We start from the raw sequence: 22,155 nt of genomic DNA, 5'->3' as shown, positions 1-22,155 counted from the left end.
ATGGTGTTATAGCCTTTGAAAGCTGCAAATTGGATGAAAAAGAGAGGCAACTACATGTTTATGATTAGTAAATATTGGCAATCATTCATGCTATTAAAAAGTGGCACCACTATCTATATTAAAAAGGGCCATTCTTTGATACTCTGGGTCTATGATCCCAAGCACTTCCTCTGACTGATGTCGTATAATGGTCGCCCACACCACCTTGGCCCTGGAATCCCTGGAGCCGTTTGACCCGGACCAAAGGAAATTCTGCACTAGGTGGCGAAGCTGCATTACGCAGGAGGAGGAGAAGCACCAACACAAGGCGATGTACCAGGCTGTCGCTAGGAGGACCTGAATAACTACCAGGGCTTGGCCGGCTAATGAGAGGTGAGCCGTGCTCCAGTAGGTCAGCTTCCTCCGAATAGAATCGAGGACTGGAAGAAACTGCTGGGCGGGAGTGATGTTGAGTCTCACTTGGAACCCTAGGTATGGGATGATCTGCCCTCTGCTCACCCATCTAAATCCCAGGTGGACGCCCCACTCCATGCTAGAGTCCGGGTCTGTGAGGAAACCAACCGACTTTCGCCAGTTGATTTTCGCTTCGGCTGCAGAACAGAACACCTCAAGAGCCAACCTCACTCTCTCCAGCATCAACTCATCGTCCTCTATGTAGAGCGTTGTATCATCTGCATAATCTGAGTCTAACAACTCGGTCTCCTCTCTTACTGGGAGTCGGAGGCCACGTAAACCGCTTACACGTGACCTGAGAAAGTGAGACATCGCCTCTGCAAAGAGAAAGGACAGGTACGGGGCCAAGAGGCAGCCTTGTCGGATCAATCTCTCTAGCCGAAACTCCTCCCCTCGCCTCCCTCCTATGAGAACCTTGTTGGTGGCTGATTTGTAAAGTATGGAAACCCCGGAAATCCAAGCCTGGGGGAAACCCAACCTCACCATGGTGCCCTCTAGGAAATCCCAGTTCACCCTGTCATAGGCTTTCTCAAAATCCAAGAGTAGTACGGCCAGTCTTTGCTCATTGTACTGGGCCCACTCTGTCGCCTCAAAGAAGGTGAATACATTGTCTAGGATGTTCCTATCGTGGACCCTAAGGACCATGTTTCAACATACAGAAATGAAGAAGAAGCTCTACTACTACTTTGTCAATTTTTGAAAGATTTTGATATAGTTCCATGGGATAGATTGCGAAAGAGGCTATAGACACTGGAGATCCCCATTAGAAATGTCTAGGGTATTTATACATTGTACGAAAGGGTGACTGGTCGAGTGAGGTGCCTAGGAGGACTATCAATTGTGGTGTCTCGTAACATAGGAGTGAAGTAGGGATCTCCCTTCTCCCCCACACTCTTTGGAGTCTACATTGATGAGATAGAGGACCACATCACATGAGAAGGAAGACAAGATACAATAGGTACATTGATCTCCATTTTGCTTTTTGTTGATGACATTGTCATGGTCTCTCAGTCACAGGAGGTGTCAATAAAAGTGACAGGATGGTATGCAGTTATATCATATCTGAGAGATAGTAGGGGTTTCGGGGAGAAACATAGAGTGTACAACAAACATCGAGAGAAGAAAACCCAAAGAAGAGTGAAGAATGATGAACACTTAATCATGATGATGCAATGGAGCAAAGCTCTAAGATGACTGCACTGTCCTGGCTGATTAGGTGGCAACATGTGTAGGGAATTCTCACAGTGAAGGGAGTGAAACACAGTCCTCCAAGCAGTATGGTATTGAGGTAAATGCTGAATGATGAAGGAAAGCTGGAGAGGGAGTGGAATGCAGTCTTCCAATATCGTCAAAGTGAAGGAAGAGTATAGCCAGCAACCATTGTGCTCATGAGTGAGAAGGACAGCAAGGCGGCCTATGAAACACAGCTGTAGAGGACCCAGCAGCAACAAAATGCAGCACATTGGGGATGTAGACTGCTAGTCAGAGATGAGTTAGATGCTGGAAGGGTGAAGGATTGCAAAACACAAATCTTGGATGGTGGGGAAGATGTCATTTGTAGCAATCCTGATGATGCCAATCAGCCTGAAGATGTGGAACAGCTGGGTGGAAGCATTTGCACTTTAAATGAAGCCTAATAATGGTGGAATAGGGTGCCAGGCAGTAGACAACTACACAAGATCATCCACGGACAGAGATGTCCTACGAGTAGGGGTGTAGATAGTAGTGGGGAGGTTGAGGAATAGAGTGGAGACTGATAGAATGGAGTAATCTGATGAAGAGAGTGTCTAACAATGTGTTGGATGAAGAGAGTTTGTGCCCTATTTATAGCCATTGGGCAGTCTCAGGTGGCGACCCAAAATGTGGGTGGCCAGCCCTTTTTGGGGCTATAAGTGTGAAACCAAAAGGAATTAAGGAAAAGAAATAAACTTAATGAATGGGTTTCTTGAGTGGAGGGTCTACAAAGACATCTACATGCGCTTCAGGATTTTTGTACACACTATCGATTGATACTAAATCTTGGGAAACCCAAGTTTCTAATCTTTCACACATCGGCCCGAGCGAGGAGGTCAATCTTCACCCTAGGAACTAGTCAAGTGGAGGTAGTGGACTCAAATGTCTACTTGGGAGTTACATTTATTGCATTGGTGGGGAGATTCACCATGGCACAAGTGGCTAAGGATCGATTCACGCGAGGATACAATGCAGTGGCTATGCTGGAGTGACAGTGCCACTAGACACTTCTAGGAGCCTCGCACACAAGGGTGGCTATTTGATACATTGATCACATGAGCCATGATGTGTGGTGCACTCATTTGGACCCCTAACTTGGCTACATGCCTATGCACATGGGTTGAGAGGCCACAGGTTATCATGCTCTCACAGATGATCTAGAGTGAGCCATCAATACCACATGAGATCATTTGAGCAGAGTTTGCCACACCCCCTGTGATGTTAGAGTCTCCTTTCCAAACCATCAGTTTTATCCACAGAGTGCGTGCCATGCACTTGGATAGACTACCTAGGAGAGAATTTGAGGGCTCCCAACAATTGACCTAGGTAGGATATGAGATCTCATGGTATGTACGGGCTGAGCAGTGGCTCACAAGGATATGAGACCTCATCCCACTTAGAGAGGAACTTGGTTGTGTGACATATATAACACACATGGATCTCATCCCGGCAGCCCCTTTCCACGAAGATACTCTATTGAAGAGACCACTATGTATTCGCAGATTGTGTTGGGAGGAGATGGAGAGTGAGGAGCACTATGTATGCAGATGTAGAGTCCATTGATCCGGACTAGATGCCCCACACACTTTAGGGTGGACACCTCTCTTAGATCAGTCATTGAGTCACCAGAGTAGCACCACTCAGGTTAGTTCTTGGTTGATATTTAGAGGCTCCACACGTCATTACTACGGGATGGTACTACATAGAGCGGAGGGAGGTAGTCACAACTCGTTGAGTTCTTCCCGATAGTGACCACACACACACTACTTGCATAGAGAGGGGTGACACTCCAAAGAGCCAAGGAGAACAAAGGAACATGCTGACCGCAGAGTCAGGGATACCAAACACAGAGGTTACACCTGAGAGATGAGGGAGATTTGTTGGCACCATGACAATTACATGGCAAAGCTAGGAGATCAGACTAGATACTATCCCTATACTATCTTCTCAAGGATGGATTACATACTCTACCCACTCGTTTTGACCAAGTGGAACTGCAGATTACTATATCTTCATACCCGTAACCCAGCTACACAACTAGATGTATACAACTCCACATAGATACCCCATCCTTGCATGTATACCAGTTTAGTTTCCCTTTGCATTGTATGTCTTAATCACTCATCACAATTTACTACATCACACTTTGATGTTTAGTGCCGATCATCATTGTACATGGTTGTCTCATAGCACGACTTTGGCCTTTGTAGATGTTAATATATCCTTCTTCTCATCCCCCATCTTTAGCTCTACCTCTATTTCCTCTTTCTTTACCTCGTCAACTTTCCCTAAACTCTATACCATAAAGCATTAATTTATGTATTTTTCAATGACTGTATGAAATGCCATACCATTTGTCATTTTTTTTGTATGTTCGGTACTATACTAAATGTGTGGACTGGAGATATTGTACAAATTAATACTTGACTAACCTGCACTTTAGTATGTCCTTGCTGAACATAGGCAGATTGGAATAATCAGTTTAAAATATTTTGATAACCTTTATAATTTGTTCCTCTATCTGTCAGTTGTCTCATTCATTTGATTGTTTTAACTTTGAAGTTTGTATGTTATTTCATTAGTTGTATAATGTCTTTCAGACTATTAATCAATCAGATAAAACATCCAAGTAGAGGATCTCAATTTGATAGTTTCTGTTAATGGATCAGGTATATGGAGGCCCTTGTGGTGGGGAAGGTTTGTTAGTTGGTTTGAAAGATGGCTCAATTCTGCGGATATACATCAATAACATTTTTCCGCTTTGCATCTATAGTCATACAAGTGCTATTCGATGCTTGGATATTTCGGCAGATCATTCACAATTAGCTGCAGTAGATGAGAATGAGAATCTTTTCATTTATGATATAAAGGTAACCTTGATATTATCTTTGCTGCAGCTTTTTCCTGAATGAATTTGGAATTGTATTTAATGTACAAAAAGTGAAGTGCTGAACTGGAAAACCTTTTTCTCCCAACAAAAGTGTCCTTGTACTAGATCTATAAATAGCAATATAAAGTAGTGTCGGGGGATTTCCTGCCACATTGGCTGAGTAGGAACAGAAATTTGTGATTGTAGTTGGTGGGGCTGGAGGACAATGTGGAAGGCTGGAGAGGCCCAAATTGATCAAGTTTCCTATGTCACCTGATGCTCCTTGATTTGGTTCTCTATATCCTCACATGGTGTGTATGGTATTTTTATAGATATATGCCATGGGAATATGCTATACACCAATGATATGAGGGCACATCACTCTCGATTTGTACCACATCCTGCTGACCCTTATCATCTTGCTACTTGTATTCATACCCCCTTACCCATAGTCATCACTAGATAAAAACCATTACAAAGATCTTGAATGAAGACGGACTTAGCATCGGGCATAGACGTCTTCCAGGCTGGCAGTTCATAAGGGAGAATACTTAGTTCTGAGAGAAGTGCACAGTGTAGGATCCAGTCTCTGGCTTGAGATCTAAAAGACATGCTCACCTAGAAACCCTTGTATCCTTGTAAGCAGTCCTTTGTCAAAAAGAACCATGGTACCCAGGTGATTGTCACGATGAGCATTAATATAGCACAATGCCGTGGTTTCACCAGAAAAGGATGTTCATGCTGTTTAAGATATGAAGAAAGAGGTCCCAATCGCTAGGTATATGAAACATGTTTCAGAGCCATTGAAACACATCAATGACCATGCTACTCCTCCTCAAGTGATGGTAATGGTGTTTGAATTACCGAGGAAGAGGTCATAGAAAATCATATATTAGGTATGATGTGCTTGTGAACGTGAACAATGAGACATGTTAGACCCTATGTCTAGGAGCACCAAGATTTTGGTATAGGCTTTGACCCATTTTCAAAGTTTGAGGAAGAGCGAAGATGACAAGGAGGCACCATGCAATGCCACAAGTAGTGTAGTAGGACAGGTTTTATGCTTTGCAGGGAGTCCAATTTGGTAGTATCTTGAGCTAGGAGCGTCTTTGTTTCCTAGGACAGTTTTTTAGGATTTAACTTATGATTAATGGAATTTTAGTTAGGACGGCATATAACTCTAGGGGTTTTCATGGAATTTATTTGCAAAGGCTATGCTTAATGTGATGTTCAAGGTTGCATATCTTAGGGCCTGCAACGCGCGCTGCCTAGACTGATGACTAGGCTGGCAAGGCTTACTTCCCTCTGCCTGCCACCTCCCCCTTGCCTTGCAAGCTGCCACCTGCTTTGCATGCCTTCCCCCTACGTGCCACTTCTTCCCTACAGTCCTTCCTCTCCTGCTCACAACCCACTGTCCTGGCTGTCAACCCTTATCATGAATGTTGCCCCCTGTGAAGACCACCACCCCTGCTTTCCCCACTGCTGCCCACTGTCTTACTTGCTACTTCTTGTCTCAATCATTGCATGCTGTTCTACCAGGCTATCTTCCACTTCCTGTCCTTGCTGCGGCTTGCTGCCCCCTATCCTGCCCACCACCCCCCATCCAGTCTGCTGCGTTCCCCACCCTGCCAAACATCTTTTATCGCACCCCCTCCCCAACAAGCTGCTGTGCCCAGCCTGCCTACCAGTCGCCATCTGCCCTACCTACTCTTTCATTTCAGCCCATGGAAGAGCTCAGTTCACTAGTTGAGGCAACCCAGGAGAGCGAGCAGGAGCCATGAGACTTAGATGCATACTCTAAGGACTTCCCTCCCTTGCATGCAACAACAGAGCTAGTGGAGAGGAAAATGGAAAGGGTGTCTGTGCTAGAGATTTTTTCATCCCTTGGACAGGCATTGGCAAGTTACTATTGTACAGTTAGCACTCTTGGGCAAAGTTACATTGCCTATTTATTAGTCTGGATAGCTCGATGCAGTCTACAGTTCATTTTCCAGCTTTACCGGGCAGTTGGGCAGGCTAGACAGGCTGTGCAGGATGCCATGTGGCACGCATACTTTAGTGTGCAGTATCTTAGGCATTATTTTATTCAGCGATTGCTTTTGTGCAGCACTTGGCCAGTTTTTACTAGCTGATCTGGTTATTTTATTGTTATTCGACAGCCCGTGTATACATTTGCCTTCTTCATTTCAGCATTCATCTGCTGCAGATTTCTGCGTTCTACTATTCCTTTCCCAATCTTACCAAGGCCAATCTGAGTCAAGTGCAAGAAAAGGCTGCATAGGCTGCAACAACCTTTCAATCCGGCCCCATAAAATTCAGTATCCATGAGGAATCCGGAAAAGTCTCCTAGCCGTATGGAAAGACTTCAGCTCCCCATGGCTCATCAAAGCGGCATCCACAACGGCAAACAAACCCAGATGTGCCATATGATTGAACCTAGGCCTATCCTTCTGTTTACTGTCCCAAGAGAGCACTCACGACACCGTTAAAAATTCCAAGTGAAAGGAATTCACCTCCAAACGACCCTTCAGCTCCCCATGGCTCATCAAGCGGCATCCACAACAGCAAACAAACCCAGATGTGCCATACGATTGAACCTAGGCCTATCCTTCTGTTTCCCAAGAGAGAAGTGAAAGGAATTCACCTCCAAACGACCCTTCAGCTCCCCATGGCTCATCAAGCGGCATCCACAACAGCAAACAAACCCAGATGTGCCATACGATTGAACCTAGGCCTATCCTTCTGTTTCCCATCCCAAGAGAGCAATCATGACACTGTCAACAATTCCAAGTGAAAGGATGATTTAGCAAAATAGAGGAGGATGTGGAAAAGTGAGCATTAGAATTAAGAACATGCCACCATGATGCCTGGCTGGTGTTGCCATGTTCAACACCTCGGTCTTCTAGGAACAAGCAGACTATAAAGACCCAAGGATGATGATTAGTACACATTGCTTTGAAGAGCAACCAACGAAGAGCCACCATATGGGTTTGTGCATTGCTCTTTGGGGTATAGACAGGGCTCCAAGAAATCCAAGAGATACGTGCATGCAAGGAGTTCTTTTTCCTCAACATAAAACAGATATATTTGGTAAGAGCATGCAAGGAAGTGGTGTTCCAAGGCAGGAGTAGTAAAGAGTAGGTGAGCATGGGTTGCATGATGGGCTAGGCTACTTTGAGGGATGCACGAAAGGGTCACACTTGTGTTTTCCAATGAAAAAATTTGCCTCCATCTTTCGGGAGATTGATTCCAACAAGTATTTGGATGGAACATCAACACCCAAAGGATATCTCAGGTGTCTAACGACATTGCCATGGAGCACCACCACCCCCTACCATCCCAAGGACTGGAAGTTGGCTTTAGTGTGGCTGATGAGGGCTGATTTTGCAGCATTAACATGGAGACTAGAAGCATGCCCAAATAGTGTCCCAACATCCAATGCCTTACGAATATTGTCCTTCTTTGCATACAAGATCATGAAGGTGTCATCTGCTAGTGATTGGGCAATAGAATGTTGTCCAAAAGGAAGAGATGAACCCGCCAACTGCCCAATGCTCACCATATGGGATAACATGGTGAGCATTGGATGTGTTGCCAAGGTGGAAAACAAAAGGCTCAATGGACAGCCTTGTTGGGCCGAGTGTGCAAGGGGGTATGGGTCATGACCCCACCATTTAACATAACCCTGGAAGAAGCATCAGCACTGATAGTATAGATTAACTGAGATATATGCAGCCCAAAACCCATAGTATGCAGCAGTTTTGCAAGAAAGGATCAATCCAAATAATCAAAAGCTTTTCCCAAATGCAATTGCACTAATACCACCTCCTGGTTAGAGTGCTTAGCATAATCCATTCCCATCTACACATTCAACACATTATGCAAAATGTTTTTCCGCTTGATGAGGCCATATTGATTGGGGTACACAATGGAAGGGAGATGCCTATGGAGGTAGTTAGCCAATACTTTCAAGAAAATCTTATACATTGAGTCCATCAAGGAAATGGGTCTCTAGTGTTTCAACATCGATGGGGATGGTACTTTTGAGATCAATTTAATGACTCCCTCCTTTCATGATGCTGGCATAACTCCTCTTTCCCAAACCTGTTGACACATTATAGCAAAGGTTTTACCGGATGAGTGGCATAGGTCTCAAAAAATTCGTTAGTGAGGCCATCGCAGCAAGGGCTTTTATGCATGGGTAAGTGCAACAAGACATCCATAGCCTCATTGTCATGAATGTTACTTTTTAATGCAACGTGTATGTTAGATGAAACGTGGTCCTGGACCAAAGTATAAAAAGCCGAACAAGCGGTAGAAATATGCTCAAAGGGGTGCTAGGCCAAGCCAAGAAGCTCTAGAAAATAGTTGCGACACACGTGCACAATGGAGTGTAGATCTATAATTATGTGTCTATTTGGATGTTGTAGTCTAACCATATTCTCACGGGTAGGGAAAGGATGCATATTCTGAAAGAATTTATGAGACTACTAGGAGATATCTTGCAAATTGTTAGTCAAAGAATTCAATGCTCATAACATCTCAATTGGAACTGGTAGATAAGATCAACCAATCACATAGCTATTGAGGACAAGAATGTATCATCCAGGGACTCAAGAAGCAATGAGCAGGGCTAATAGTTCCTTTGGCACTTGTCAATGTTGTTTGCAAAGGGATGCATGATGGATGCCATATTATCGAGAGACCCTTTGTACATTACCAATCAATTGTCCAAAGGAGCGAGCTCCTCCTAACTGGGAATTAGACATGAATCGATCAAGTAGCTGCCCCATACAACCATTGAAAATAGATGCTTCAAATAAGACGAATTGAAGCATAATGAAAACTTTCCTAGAAACTGTGCAAAAGGAACCACTGACTATGTGAGCATCTCAAACTACACGGCAAAATGGTCTAACAAGGCATAGCATTCCAAGACTTGCATGTCCAAGATCTCTGCATGAAGGCATCATCATGCATGACATAGAGGAATCCAGTCTAGACCATGTAGTGATATGCTGTGCTGAGTGAAAAGTGAATCCTGAATCCGATGGTAGAGCCATGACCAAAGATCTTGTTCAAGAACATTCAAAGCAAGTTCATGCAAGACATGACTCTTTGGAGCATCCATCACCAAATGCTTAGAGGTAGACTGCAATGCATCAATAGACATGTTGAAATTTCCCATCAACAAACCTAGTCTTTCAAATGCTAAATAGGTTGCGAGTATGTTTCACAAACCACATCTAAACAAGGGATTATTCTATGCATATAGGCCCACCATCCATAGGATCTCCCCTTCAAACATGATTTCAAGCACTAGAAAATGACCATACACATCATTCTTGATCACGATTGGCTGAAATCTCTTATGAATGACCATGAGCACACCAAAGTAATGTTATGCAAAACAGAAGAGGGCTGGCCAGACATCTCACAAGGCATAGGTTCCTGCCCCTACCTACGCTCCTGCCGTCGCATATGCTGCTGTTGCTCCGCCCGCCATCATTCATGCCCTCCCCTCCCCCTTGTCTTTGCCCCGTCTACTCCCCTGCTCTCTCCCCCGTACTGACTGGCCGCCGCCTTCCCCATGCCTCATCTCCGTCTACTCCCCCGCCTCTACTCCGCCTCCTTCCCCGCCTCTACTCCGCCTCCTCCCCCGCCTCGACTCCGTCTACTTCCCCCCGCCTCTACTCCGTCTACTCCCCCCACCGACTCCCCCTCCTCAGGGAGCGTTGCTCCCTGGCGTGGCCCCCCCCTAGCATGGTCTCTGGCTCACCCACGCCCGCTTGCTTTCCCACCTTCCGTTAGCTCTCCCCCCCGGCTTGAACGTGCCTCTCTTCTTCTGCCTGTTGGCCTGGGCTCCCTCTCTTCTTGTCATAAGGGAAAACTGAGTGGTGCTTAACTAAAACTAGACACCATCAGGACAGACAAATAGACGCGAGTTGGACTACCGCGGTGTCCAACACTCCCCCTCACTATGTAAACAAGCATTCCCCCTGGCAAAGAATACTAGCCTATCATCCCAATCTGCACTGTTATTAGCTCCCCCCCCCCCCCCCCGCCACGTCCGATTGCATCCGGCAGATCCTGGCGCTGCTACGTCAGCTGGCGGGCCCCCTCCCCCCCAACCAACACATCCTGACGGCTCGCGATAGCCCAGTTCTCCGCCTTTCCCCTCCGCCCCGACAATTCGCCGCCCCCCCCACCAACAGACTTGGCCGCCTGATCCGCCTACTCGACCTTCCTCGCCATTCGGTGGGCGCCCCTCCCCCTACTAAGCTACCCTCTGATCTAGTGCCCCCTCCGGCGCGTTGCCTCCGTCTGCAATTGCGGTCCCGTCGGCGGTATCCAACACTCCCCCCAACTGCCGAAAATAGCAGCCTCTCCCCCTCGCCATTGTTTCTCCCTGGCCCCCTCTCCCCCCACCCCACCCCAAAGTTTCTCCCTCTTCTACAGCAACTTTTCCCCTCAGGTAGCATCGCGACATGATTGGTAGTTTTCTCAGAAGAGTCACGCAATGGAAACCTTTGGTGAGACGCCGGCGCACTCAACGAGTACCCCCTAGTCAAACGCCTTGCGTGTCATCCTCTCCGAGGAGCAGCTCTTAGCCGTCCTAGTTAAGGAGTTGGAGCTAAAGGAAACAACGATTTATGGTCAGGTAGTAGGACATTCCCCAGCCGGGGCCCAGCTTTGGGATTGGCTTCACTCCATGCTGCGCATTCGCACAACGTAGATCGTGGAGGCGGTCCTAATGGGCCAAGGGATCTTCATGGTTAGGCTCAGGTCGGTAGACACAGTTCGCAAGTTACGTGGCAGTTCACCATATACGTCCACGAAAGGGGTCATGTACATGGTACCTTGGTATAGTGGCTTTACTGTGGAGGCATTTGCACTCCATAACAGGTTTCTTCGGCACCCGGTCACCCTTCTTTTCCCGGGGCTGGCGGTAGAGTATTGCTAGTTGGTGGAAGACTTTGGACGGCTCTTTGGCACTGTTCTTCTCGCGTCTTTCACAGATGCAGTGACAGCAGCAAAAGTCCCAAAGGTACGGGTGGCAGTGAAAAGTCATTGTGACGGGGCAGCCAGGGCAGTGCCTGCGCTACCACGACTTTGGGCACCAGGCAACAGTGTGTACGCGTTTTGGAGCCAAGGTGGCTCCACCGACAGGCCTGCAGGTGGATGTTGACAGCTTCACATGGGTCTAGAGACGATAGAGAGGGAGATGGTAGGGGGGGCGCAGCCAGCTCCTCAGACCCAGCCTCTTCAGCAGGGAGCAGGTGGGCGAGCGACGCCCCTAGACAAAGCACTCCACAGCCGCCCCCTACCCGCCGGGACCGTAGCCCCCCATATCCACCACCCGCGCCATAGACTACCTCAACTGAGATCCGACAGTTCCCCCTCCCCCCCCTTGCTGACCCTGGCCCACATACCCCCCTCTCCAAGGCCACCAGCCCCCTCCCACACTCGCCATGCACCTCCGTCCATCCCACCATCCCTCGATCCTCCTCCCCCCCCCACCACCCCTACTGAGCACCCCCCCTGATCCGCACTTGGTACAGGTGTTTCCCCCGAGAGCCACTCCCCCTCCTCCCACAGGAGGTGATAAGCCACACACGCCTATATCCTCCTCACACCAGCAGTCTTCCCCCTCCCATACAGCCCCGAACTCATCCGCCTCTACTGCCCGTTACACTTTCCCAAGACAGGCACAACTATTACCACAGGATTTCTTCCGCTGCGGCCCATGGTCCTACATGAGAGTTGTGGAGTGCGAAGAGTTCCCATTACCTCTAGAGGTGGGGATCTTCGTGGTTCGTAAGTCAAGGAGAGGCAAGGCCCATCTACTAGCATGACCGGATGGACCAAACTACGCCTTTTTTCTTCAGTCTTCTTGCTTAGGGGAGTGGATGGCTACACAGGTAGAGGAAGAGTTAAAGAGTCGGGTAGCGGACCATATCTCCTAGTGGATGGGAGAAGAAGGACTAGCACTGTTTGCACAACAGTGGCCTGGTTGCATGATGGACATTAACTGGTGGGCTGGTGCCGAGGTCCCACACTTGAGTATTATCTTTCGAGCTCCTCCACACAGCGGAGAGCTCCGAGGGATGTGATCGAGTGGTCCCTGGAACAGGCGGCCCGTTTCTACCAGTGTGCAGAGTCACGACTCTCAGCATGGCTGATGGATGCATTGATAGTACCACCTGGAGCATCTATCACCCCTATGGTCCGGCCGAGGGCCACCATGGGGGATTGGAGCTCGCCCCATACGTGTTCCTACTCTTTGCAGAGGCGATGTCCCATTTCCTCAGGTCACGTGTGAGCGGACTACGCGGTCTCCAACTTCCAATGAGAGAGGAGACTAAGTTGTTAAACTTAGAGTATGCAGATGGCACAACACTCTACATAGAGGATAATGAGTTCATGCTGGAGAGAGTGAGGATGGCTTTGGAGGTGTTCTGTCTTGCTATGGGAGAGAAAATCAACTGGCGAAAGTCGGTGGGTTTCCTCACAGACCCGGACTCTAGCACAGAGTTGGGCATCCATCGGGGATGTAGATGGGTGAGGAGAGGGCAAACGGTCTTGTACCTAGGCTTCTAGGTGGGACTGGACATCACGTCCGTCCAACAGTTTCTTTTTGTCCTTGATTCCATTCGGAGGAAGTTGACCTACTGGAGCATGGCTCGCCTCTCAGTAGCCGGCTGAGCCCTAGTGGTTAACCAGGTCCTCCTAGCGACAGCCTAGTATATTGCCTCGTGTTAGTGCTTATCCTCATTCTGCATAGTGTAACTTCGCCGCCTAGTGTGGAATTTCCTTTGGTCAGGGTCAGATGGCTCCAGGGATTCCAGGGCAAAGGTGGCGTGGGCGACCATCATACGGCATTTATCAGAGGGAGGGCTTGGGATCATAGACTCAGAGTATCGGAGTATGGCCCTCTTGATTTCTTATGGCTGGTGGCACATGGAGGCTTGGCGGTGGGAAGTTGGCTTGCCCACTTGCAGGAGAGAGGTTGTAAGCACTGCACACGTTAGCCCCTGGAAACCCCAAAGCACTGCCTTTAATCTTGCGAGGTGGTGCAGCTCATGTGGAGAGGAGCATGCCGCGTCCTTTGCCATATAGCACCTAGCCTTGGATGTATCTCATGGGGAGCTTTATGCTGGTAGGCAGTGAGCCAGGGCCGTCACCTTCTGTATGAGGCTGGGATGCAGGACACAATATTCATCATCGAGGCACAGTCGTGCGCAATGGTCGGTTTGGAGGCTCTACCTATCCGCCAGGTACTCGAGCCCACAGGAGAGCACTTTGAGGTATGGGAGATCATAGGGAGTCTTACTGGATGGCATATCTGGAAGGCGCGGTGTCAGGAGGTTTTCAACGGAGAGAGACTTTCAATACAGGCAACCTTAGTAGAGCTCTGGACCTCCATCATCCACTCCCTCCGCAGTCGTTGGGAGTAGGTGCAGGGTGAGTTGAGGGCTCGCCAGGAGCTCCGTTGTCACTTCATGCGTACTTGGGGCGGCCAGGACCTGTTTTTCGTGATGCAGATAGGTAGCCGCAGATGGCGATACACCGCCCCCTCCATGGCTTCTTGCCCCCATCCCCCCTAGACCGCCTTGAGAGGCTTGTATACATGATGTATTTGTGACTCTACATCAGCTCTAACTGGTATGTTGAGCATGAGCACTCCATTGTAATTAGTTTTTTTTAGTAATATAATCAGCCACATTTTACTTGCAAAAAAAAAAAGTAATGTTATGCAAAGCCCCTTGCATAGAACAAGCAAAACCCATGGTAGTCCATAATCTTGCCTGCATCATCGTGACTTTTATGCTAAAAAACATATAAAAGATCCCATTGATTATCATGCAAAATGCGCCACATGTGATGCTGCATACTACGTTAGCAAATGCAACTCACGTTGCAAGTGGCAACTTTCATATTTGTTCAAAAAAAGAAGATTAAACCCAAGGTTGAATTTGCCTCAATTTAACCTTTTCTGCTAACAATATAAGAGTTCCCTCATTGAGAAAATCGGCCACCACTACAATGAGTTCCTCTGACTTGCCAATTTTAAAGTAGAGGGATCCTCTTCCTTTTTTGGGACAGACTTTGGATAACAACGATCCCATGGCGTAATCATGTTACCTTGTGTGTCAAAGGCAAGTCTTGCCGATGGATCTTTAAAGTGGTCCACAGAAGCTTTCGTTGCAGAAGGTCTCCAAGGGGTAAAAGGGACCGTGTCATTAATTGGACGTGCCATGGGGGCCTTATCTTTTTGTTGCACATAGGTACATAGAGAATCCTGGGAAAGACTAGGCATAGCAATTGAAAAGTCAACAATACTCTTCTTGCTTCTTTTAGGGTGTACATCCACCCACCGGGTGATCCAAAGATTGCATAGGCTTTTTTGCCTTGTTTGCATTTATCACGGCAAGGGCCTTATCATTCAGAATACTATCAACCATACGATCCTCATTAATGTCATGGGCACTCCCAGCCTCTGGAGCTACATATTTTTCTAGGCATGCAACCATAAAATGCTTGAACTGCCCACAAGAGAAACAATGGCTAGCAAAAGTGCTCCATTTCAAACAAAAAGGCAATGACGGCATGCTAGAGCAATTTAACCGCAGCTAGTTAGGCCTCTTGTGAGAGGTATCCCATAATACCACGTGGTTATGATTTGTGGCTCTTAAATTGGGAGGCACCAAGATCATACCAGTAGTTGCCATAGCTTCCTTTAGCATAGGCCAGTACACATCAGGGCAAGCTTCACTTCTACCCACACATGGCACTGCTATTGAAGCAAGCAATGAAAATTAGCCAATGGTTGCCAAGGTACAACATGAACAAGGCAATGATCAAAAAACAAAGAGAGTTTGACCTAGAGATTATCATGGAGTGTGGATGATTTTACATTACTTCATAAAAGGCCTATGGTTCCACAAAAATTTCTTCCACACGTGACACAATCACGAATAGACGGGAGTTCAACTAGTGCAAATCCATGAAAGTACTAATATTCGAACTGTAAAGAAAAGGATAGCCCCTGTTTCATAAAATATAAAAAATGAATGCAACACTGTCTTCATATCCACAATAGCTTCCAAAACATCATCCTAATCCTAGACATGAAAGGTCTCATGGGGTTGTGCTAGACATAATCTCCCAGTAACGTTAGCAAACTTCAGCAAGTGTTTGTAGTCTAAATCTTGTAATTCCCCAGTGGTAGATGTGACCCATCCATAGAAGAATGGCTAGTGATCATTTGGCAGAGGTTCCTTAGGGTCTTCCATCAAAGCATTAGAAGCATGTTTGATGTGTTCGAGTGATAGTTGTGCATTAGGATCGGGTTGAACTTTGTAACAAGGGACGGCCATCTTAGTACATGGATCCATTTCTTTCACCTCCTCAGCATCTAAATTGGGGTCCAAAGCCTCCACCACTTGATCGATAAAAGTGGTGTTCAATTCAGATATGACTTTCTTTCTTTCTATATTTCTTTCTCTCCATCTTCGTGCAATCTTCATTCTCTTTCCAACTCCAATAGTTGGTATCTTGAAGAAGGGTTCAGGTGATCTTTTTTATTATTTCCATTTCCTTTTATGGATTGGAAGTTTGGCAATATGGTCAACTCAAGGCATGGAAAGATCTCACTGGCAAGCTTGCTGTGCTTTTCAAAAGCCAACTGATCATGGAGGTGGCATCACTGATTCCAATTCTGAGGCAATTATTTGAATGGTGGTATAGGAGACTAGAGATACGATACGAGGAAAAAGAAAAGAAGTTCAAAACATCTCAATCAGAATCTATAAGTAGGGCAATATATGAAGTGAGAAAAGCAAGATATGAAAACAGCACAGCTAGACAACGGCACGCAGAATGGTTGGCAACCCAAGAGAGAGATGGCAAAAAATGGAGACTTAGATAAAGATAATAATTTTGATGCATTTAGAGTCCACAAGAGAGCACAAGTACCAAGGATATGACACTAAGGAGTTGAGAAAGCAAGTGGGGTGATAGTGATTTATAGCTTTTTGAATTATGTAGTCTTCACTTTTATTATTGGCTTTTGCATTTGGTTGTTGCTTTCCTGCTTTTGGGCAAATGATATTGGATATTTTGGAATTGAAGGGACAGGATGGGAGAGGGAGTAAACGACCTTTTAGAACTATTCGAGAAAGAACTGACTAAGGAAGAGGACAAAAGGGCCTTGAGGTCTAAGACCATCTCCATCATCAGCAAATCGGCCACTCCTCAGAAGACAAAATAAAAAGCAAAGCCCTTTTGTTAATAAAGGCCACAAGGCCTCCAAAAATTCTATTCGTTTGTGTTTTGTTTCAAAGAGCCTCACCATAGTCCTAGAGGGCACTTTATCTAATCTGTGGACTAGGCCTCTTATTGTTCATTTATTCACTCCAATGCTCGAACATAATGGACAAATGAGTCATCTGTGAGGCCAATCCAACGTCTCGTCACACCCCCTTGATCATGGTCTCCAACCCCTTGGCCACATGGCCGTGATAGCACTCAGACGGCCAAGTATCAAGTTAGGTGCAGTTGGGGGCAAGGAACTTTCAGCCCCTTGATATGCGGTGCCTTTGGAGCTAAAACAACTCTTGATATCGAACATTACAGAGAAGAGGCCCTTTTCACATATGAAAAAATTTCAAAAATTGCTTATGATTACCACCTCTTGTCCCTTCTCTCCACACTAGTCTCTTGGCCATGAAAAGGTAAAGTTGAACATTACGGCCATTCACCCCTCTCACTGTGTCTCACTGCACACTAGTGTGTGTTATTGGCCATGTCACGAGGACGTGAAATTTTATTACTTTGCTTAGCATTTGATTAAAAGTAAATCAAATGTTCAATTTTTTCACAGTGTGAGACTTAGGACCTTGAGATATCAGTTGTTGCCAAAGGCAAAAGTTGTAATAAGTTGTGTCTAATAGGTACTAGGTGATTCCCAATGTTAGATTTTTGCCTAGACCAATTTATTAGCCACTAATATTAGTGGTGACATTAGAGACTAGGCATTAATTAATTAATTAATATCAATCTAAGGGTCGATAATTGCTCAAGGATACTTGGAAGAAAAATTGGCCCAGCCAATTTAATTATTGAGTGGTGGAATTAATTTTTTGAACAGTAGAATAATTATAAATTAATTTTCAGAATTAATATTCTAAAATTTAATTTAATAAGCTGGATAACGGTGAAAAATGGGATTAGAAGGTTACCACTTGGTAAAACTTGCCCATATAAGTGGAACAAACGTTTTTAGGGATTGGTGGAGTCTATTCCAACTATTGTGAGAGAGAAGCAGTTTGTTAGAGAGCAAGGAGAGGCTGCTCATGTGATCTGTAGTCATCAAGGCATTAAAATTTCATGAAAGTATGTAAACATCAAAGTGCATGTGAAACACCTCTTAATAGTCATTAGCTTGCAATAGAACAATAGTTGCATTAAATGACTATGGTGATAATAATAACACTAGCAGACCTTGTAACATAGTCTACATGCATTTAATGGACACGTGAAAACAAAAGCATAATCTACAATGGAGGTACTCTGAGGCTTTATAATGAAGTATGTGGTAGGGTCTAATTAGTATGGAAAAACACTTGGTGCGGATCAAATCTACAGCATATGCTGGCCTTTAGGGAAAGACATGGCGTCTGGACCCTTATGTGTTCTGGGAGGAGTTCTGGAAGTGGCACCTTTGGATATGGGAGAGCAGGCCACTTAATGAGTTGGAGTGCAACCCTAGAGACTGGCTATGGCTGGCCACTGTGGTCACCAAGAAGCCACCGAGGTTCCTGGAGTACATAGCCAAGACTGGCAAACACGTACTGATGTAGAAGGACATGGACTGGGCGCCTTCGCGTAACAGGTATAAGGTGGAGCACAACATCATGGATGCTTTCCGGTGGATTTTTTGGCACCGCCTATGGGACAACTGGAGGCCGATGAGGGTATCGTATTTCTTATGGTTGTTGGCACATGAAGGCCTGGTGGTGGGGAGTTGGTTAGCCCAGATGCAGGATGGAGATTATAAAGGTTGCCCACATCAGTCTCTGGAAACTCCAAAGCACTGCCTTTGGTCGTGTGAGGCGGCGCAGCTCATGTGGAGAGGAGCATGCCGCATTCTCCGTTATACAGCACCCAGCCTTGGATGTATCTCATTAGGAGCTGTCTGTTGAAACCTTTTGTATGAGGTTGGGATGCAAGACACGATCTTCATCATTGAGGCTGGGTTGTGCATAGTGGTCGGCTTGGAGACTCTACCCATTCACCAGGTACTGGAGCCCACAGTAGACCGCTCTGAGGTATGGGAGATCGTAGTAGGGAGTCTTATTGGATGGCACATCTGGAAGGCGTGGTGTTAGGAAGTTTTTGGCGGGGAGAGACTTTTAGTATAGGCAACTTTGGTAGAGCTGTGGACCTCCATTATCCAGTCCCTTCGTGGCTGATGGGACCATATGCAGGGCAAGTCTCGAGCTCGTCAGAAGCTCCGTTTTCACTTCATGCGCACTTGGGGCTGTGAGGACCTATTCTTCATGGTGCAGGCAAGCATCCCCAGATGGTGATACACCCCCCCCCCCTCCATGGTTTCTTGCCCCCATCCCCCCTAGACCCCCTTGAGAGGCTTGTATACTTGATATATCTGTGACTTAGCATTAGCTCCAACCAGTCTGTTGAGCATGAACACTTCTTTGTATTTAGGGTTTTTTTTTTGAAGTAATATAATTAACCACACTTTATTTGCAAAAAGAAATGAGCCTGTGATGAGTAATTCGTCAACATATAGTAGGATATAGCTGACCCCCTTTCCAGTAGATCGAACACATAAGTTCGGGTCATAAGGGGTAGAATGATATCCATGAGTTCGTAAGAACTCATCCATCCTATGGAACCAAGATCGCAACTTAGGAATACCTTATCCCTTGGGTTCCCTGAAGGAAATCCCGGTGGCTGCTCCATATAGAGTTCCTCCTCCAAATAATCATTCAGGAAGGCACTCTTGACATCCATCTGATATATTGGCCAACTATGGTGAGTGGCTAGCGTGAGAAGCAACCGGAAAGATGTCAACCGCGTGGTAGCAGCAAAGGTCTCTTCATAACGAACGCCATACTTCTGTTGAAACCCTTGCACAATAAGGCGAGCCTTGTACTTATCTAAAGTCCCATCAGCTTTTAGCTTGGAAATCTACTTTATTTCGATGACTTTCTTGTAGCTTGGTGATCCACCAATGTCCAAGTCTTATTCCGGTCAATACTCTCTAGCTCCTTCTCCATGATCTCTCGCCATTGAGGGTGTTGAAGAGCCTCTTACCATTTATCCGGCTCAAAATGCGCTATGTAATTGGCTGTAAACAGCGACACAAATGAAGCCTGAGGAGCAAATTGGGCAGATCTTCTAGGTCCCTCCGGAGTGGAATCCGATGGTAGGATCCCTAAATCCTGCATGGTCTACTGGTATCAGCGAGGTAACGGATCTCACGGAGGGGGCTTGGGAGATGAAGAATCTGCAGTAATGTCAGGAGCGAGAAGTAGACCAGGCTCAGTAGGCACGATCTCTGATGATGCGGAAGGAGGAATAGGAGTGGAATCCTGTGCAGAGGATCGCATGATATCCCTCTCGTCAAAAATGACGTCCCTCCTAATGATCACCTTGTTTGTCCAAGGATTGAACAAACGATAGGCTTTCGCTTCAGAGGAATATCCAACAAAAATAAGGAGATCAGCTTGGGGAATGAGCTTTGCTATCTTATTATCAGGTGCGAGTATGTAGGCACGACACTCCAAGACTCTGAAGTGGAAAATGACAGGCTGAGAGCCAAAAAATGCCTCATACGGGAGCTTCTGAAGAAGAGCCACATTCAACGGGCACCGGTTGAGGATGTACACCGAAGTGTTAGCAGCTAGAGTGGGACATTTCCATGTCTGCCCCGTTCCTATGCTCTACGATTCCATTCTGAGAGGGGGAGGTAGTAGAGGTGAGCTGGCAAGAGATGCCATGCTTCAGTAGAAACTTGGAAAACTCGTGGGAGAGAAACTCACCACCGCTATCACTCCTCATGCAATCAACACAATGTCCAATCTGGTTATGAACCAGTAGCACCCAAGTAGAAAAATAGGTAAAAGCATCTGACTTATGCTTGAGAAAGTACACCCACATGTATCTAGAATGACCATCCACTATGGAAAAGAAGTACAGTGCGCCATTTAAGGCGGTAGTGAATGTCGGCCCACAAAGATCAACATGAATCAATCTAAGAGGCTCCGCAGCACGATGTGTGGACTGCTGAGGGAATGGGGTATGGTGTTGCTTTCCGAGCTGACATGCTTTACTGACATTGCGAGCTAGTTTTAGGTGTGGAAGACCCTCAACCAGCTAACGGTGGGATAACTCATAAAGAGAGTCATAACCAATATGCCCTAAGCGAAAGTGTCAAAGATGCTCATTGTTCGTAGGCTCTCGAGATGTGGCTAATGCCTGGAAACTGTGGAACACAGAGCACTCGACTGTCGGCTCGGTGAGAAAGTGTGTCATGTGGTAAAGGCCATTAGGCTGTGCCTCACCGCGAGCAATCACTAAACCAGTTGAGAGTCAAGGATCTCGACTGTGATCGTTGTAAAGAAAACTGCTCACCCCAATTGGCAAAGCTGCTAAACTGATAAGAAGTTCACTCCAAGCTGGGGGACATGGTATACATTGTCCAGCAAAGCCAGATCCATACCCTTGTCAATGGCAAAACTGATGCTACCTTGAGCTTGAATCTTGACCGAGGAGTTGTTTCCTACATGAACCCACCCGGCTGCAGGGGCTCAGGAATAGAAAATGTTTGCTATAGGAATGATATGATGTGTAGCTCCATTGTCCACAATTCAAATAGGAGTTGAAGTGCTCGGCTCTGACGAGCGGGCCTCTGTGGTAACCTCGTTGGGAGACAACTCACAGATGGGGACGAGACTCGCATCTGATGTCTCTATGGAGACGATGTGGGCCTCTGCAGACCAGTCAGACAAGCCCTCTAGAGTTGAGAATGTTGTCGACTGAGATGGCTGAACGATTGCAGTATGAGTTTGACCTTTAAACTATCCCTTGTCATCACCGTGCGTCCCTTGTTGGGGGTTGCCGGACTGAGGGGCGGGGGTCTGAGACTTAGATTTGGGTGCTGTGCCTTTGGCTTTTGATTGACACTCCTCGTCAAAATGACCAGCCTTTTGACAATGTTGAAAATACATATTCTTTTTAGGTACATTCTGCCACCCTTGTTTGAGTTGTGACTGGGAGTTTCCTTGGGATTTCTCGGATTGATTTTGTTTTTTATTTTGAGTGGAGATTTGATTTTGTTTGCCTTTCCCTTGTTGCCTCTTTTGAGAATGAGCAACAAGAGCCCCCTCAAAGAAAGAGTTCATATGAAATTGATCGAACAACCGTGCGTAACGAACAGCTCACACTCAAATTCATAGAAAGTAGGCATGGTAGGCTTTGAAACTATAGCTTCCACAAAATTGAAGTATTTCTTGGGGAGTTTGTTTAGAAACAATGTGACTTGATTGCAGAGGACTTGGGAATCCCCGTAG

At 46.3% G+C, this 22,155-nt stretch overlaps 1 protein-coding gene across 8 annotated transcripts in view; it reads left to right on the top strand.

Annotated features, from left to right (window-relative positions):
* The window catches only part of LOC148030353 (uncharacterized), a 347,980-nt gene that overhangs the window by 182,491 nt on the left and 143,334 nt on the right, over nucleotides 1-22,155 (top strand). For all 8 annotated transcript variants that reach the window (XR_015692181.1, XR_015692182.1, XM_087686669.1 and 5 more), the window contains one exon: nucleotides 4,356-4,556. Coding sequence is in view for 6 of the 8 variants with exons in the window: in XM_087686669.1 (XP_087542795.1) it covers nucleotides 4,356-4,556 (201 nt within the window). In the remaining 2 variants the exon portion in view is untranslated. The remainder of the gene's footprint in view (nucleotides 1-4,355; nucleotides 4,557-22,155) is intronic.

This window comes from Lygodium microphyllum, chromosome 10 (assembly GCF_053477565.2).
Source record: "Lygodium microphyllum isolate KBCC chromosome 10, Lygodium_microphyllum_v1.1.10, whole genome shotgun sequence".
Taxonomy (NCBI): Eukaryota; Viridiplantae; Streptophyta; class Polypodiopsida; order Schizaeales; family Lygodiaceae; genus Lygodium; species Lygodium microphyllum.
The sequence above is the reverse complement of the archived record's forward strand: the minus strand, read 5'-3'. Positions and strand labels throughout refer to the sequence as shown.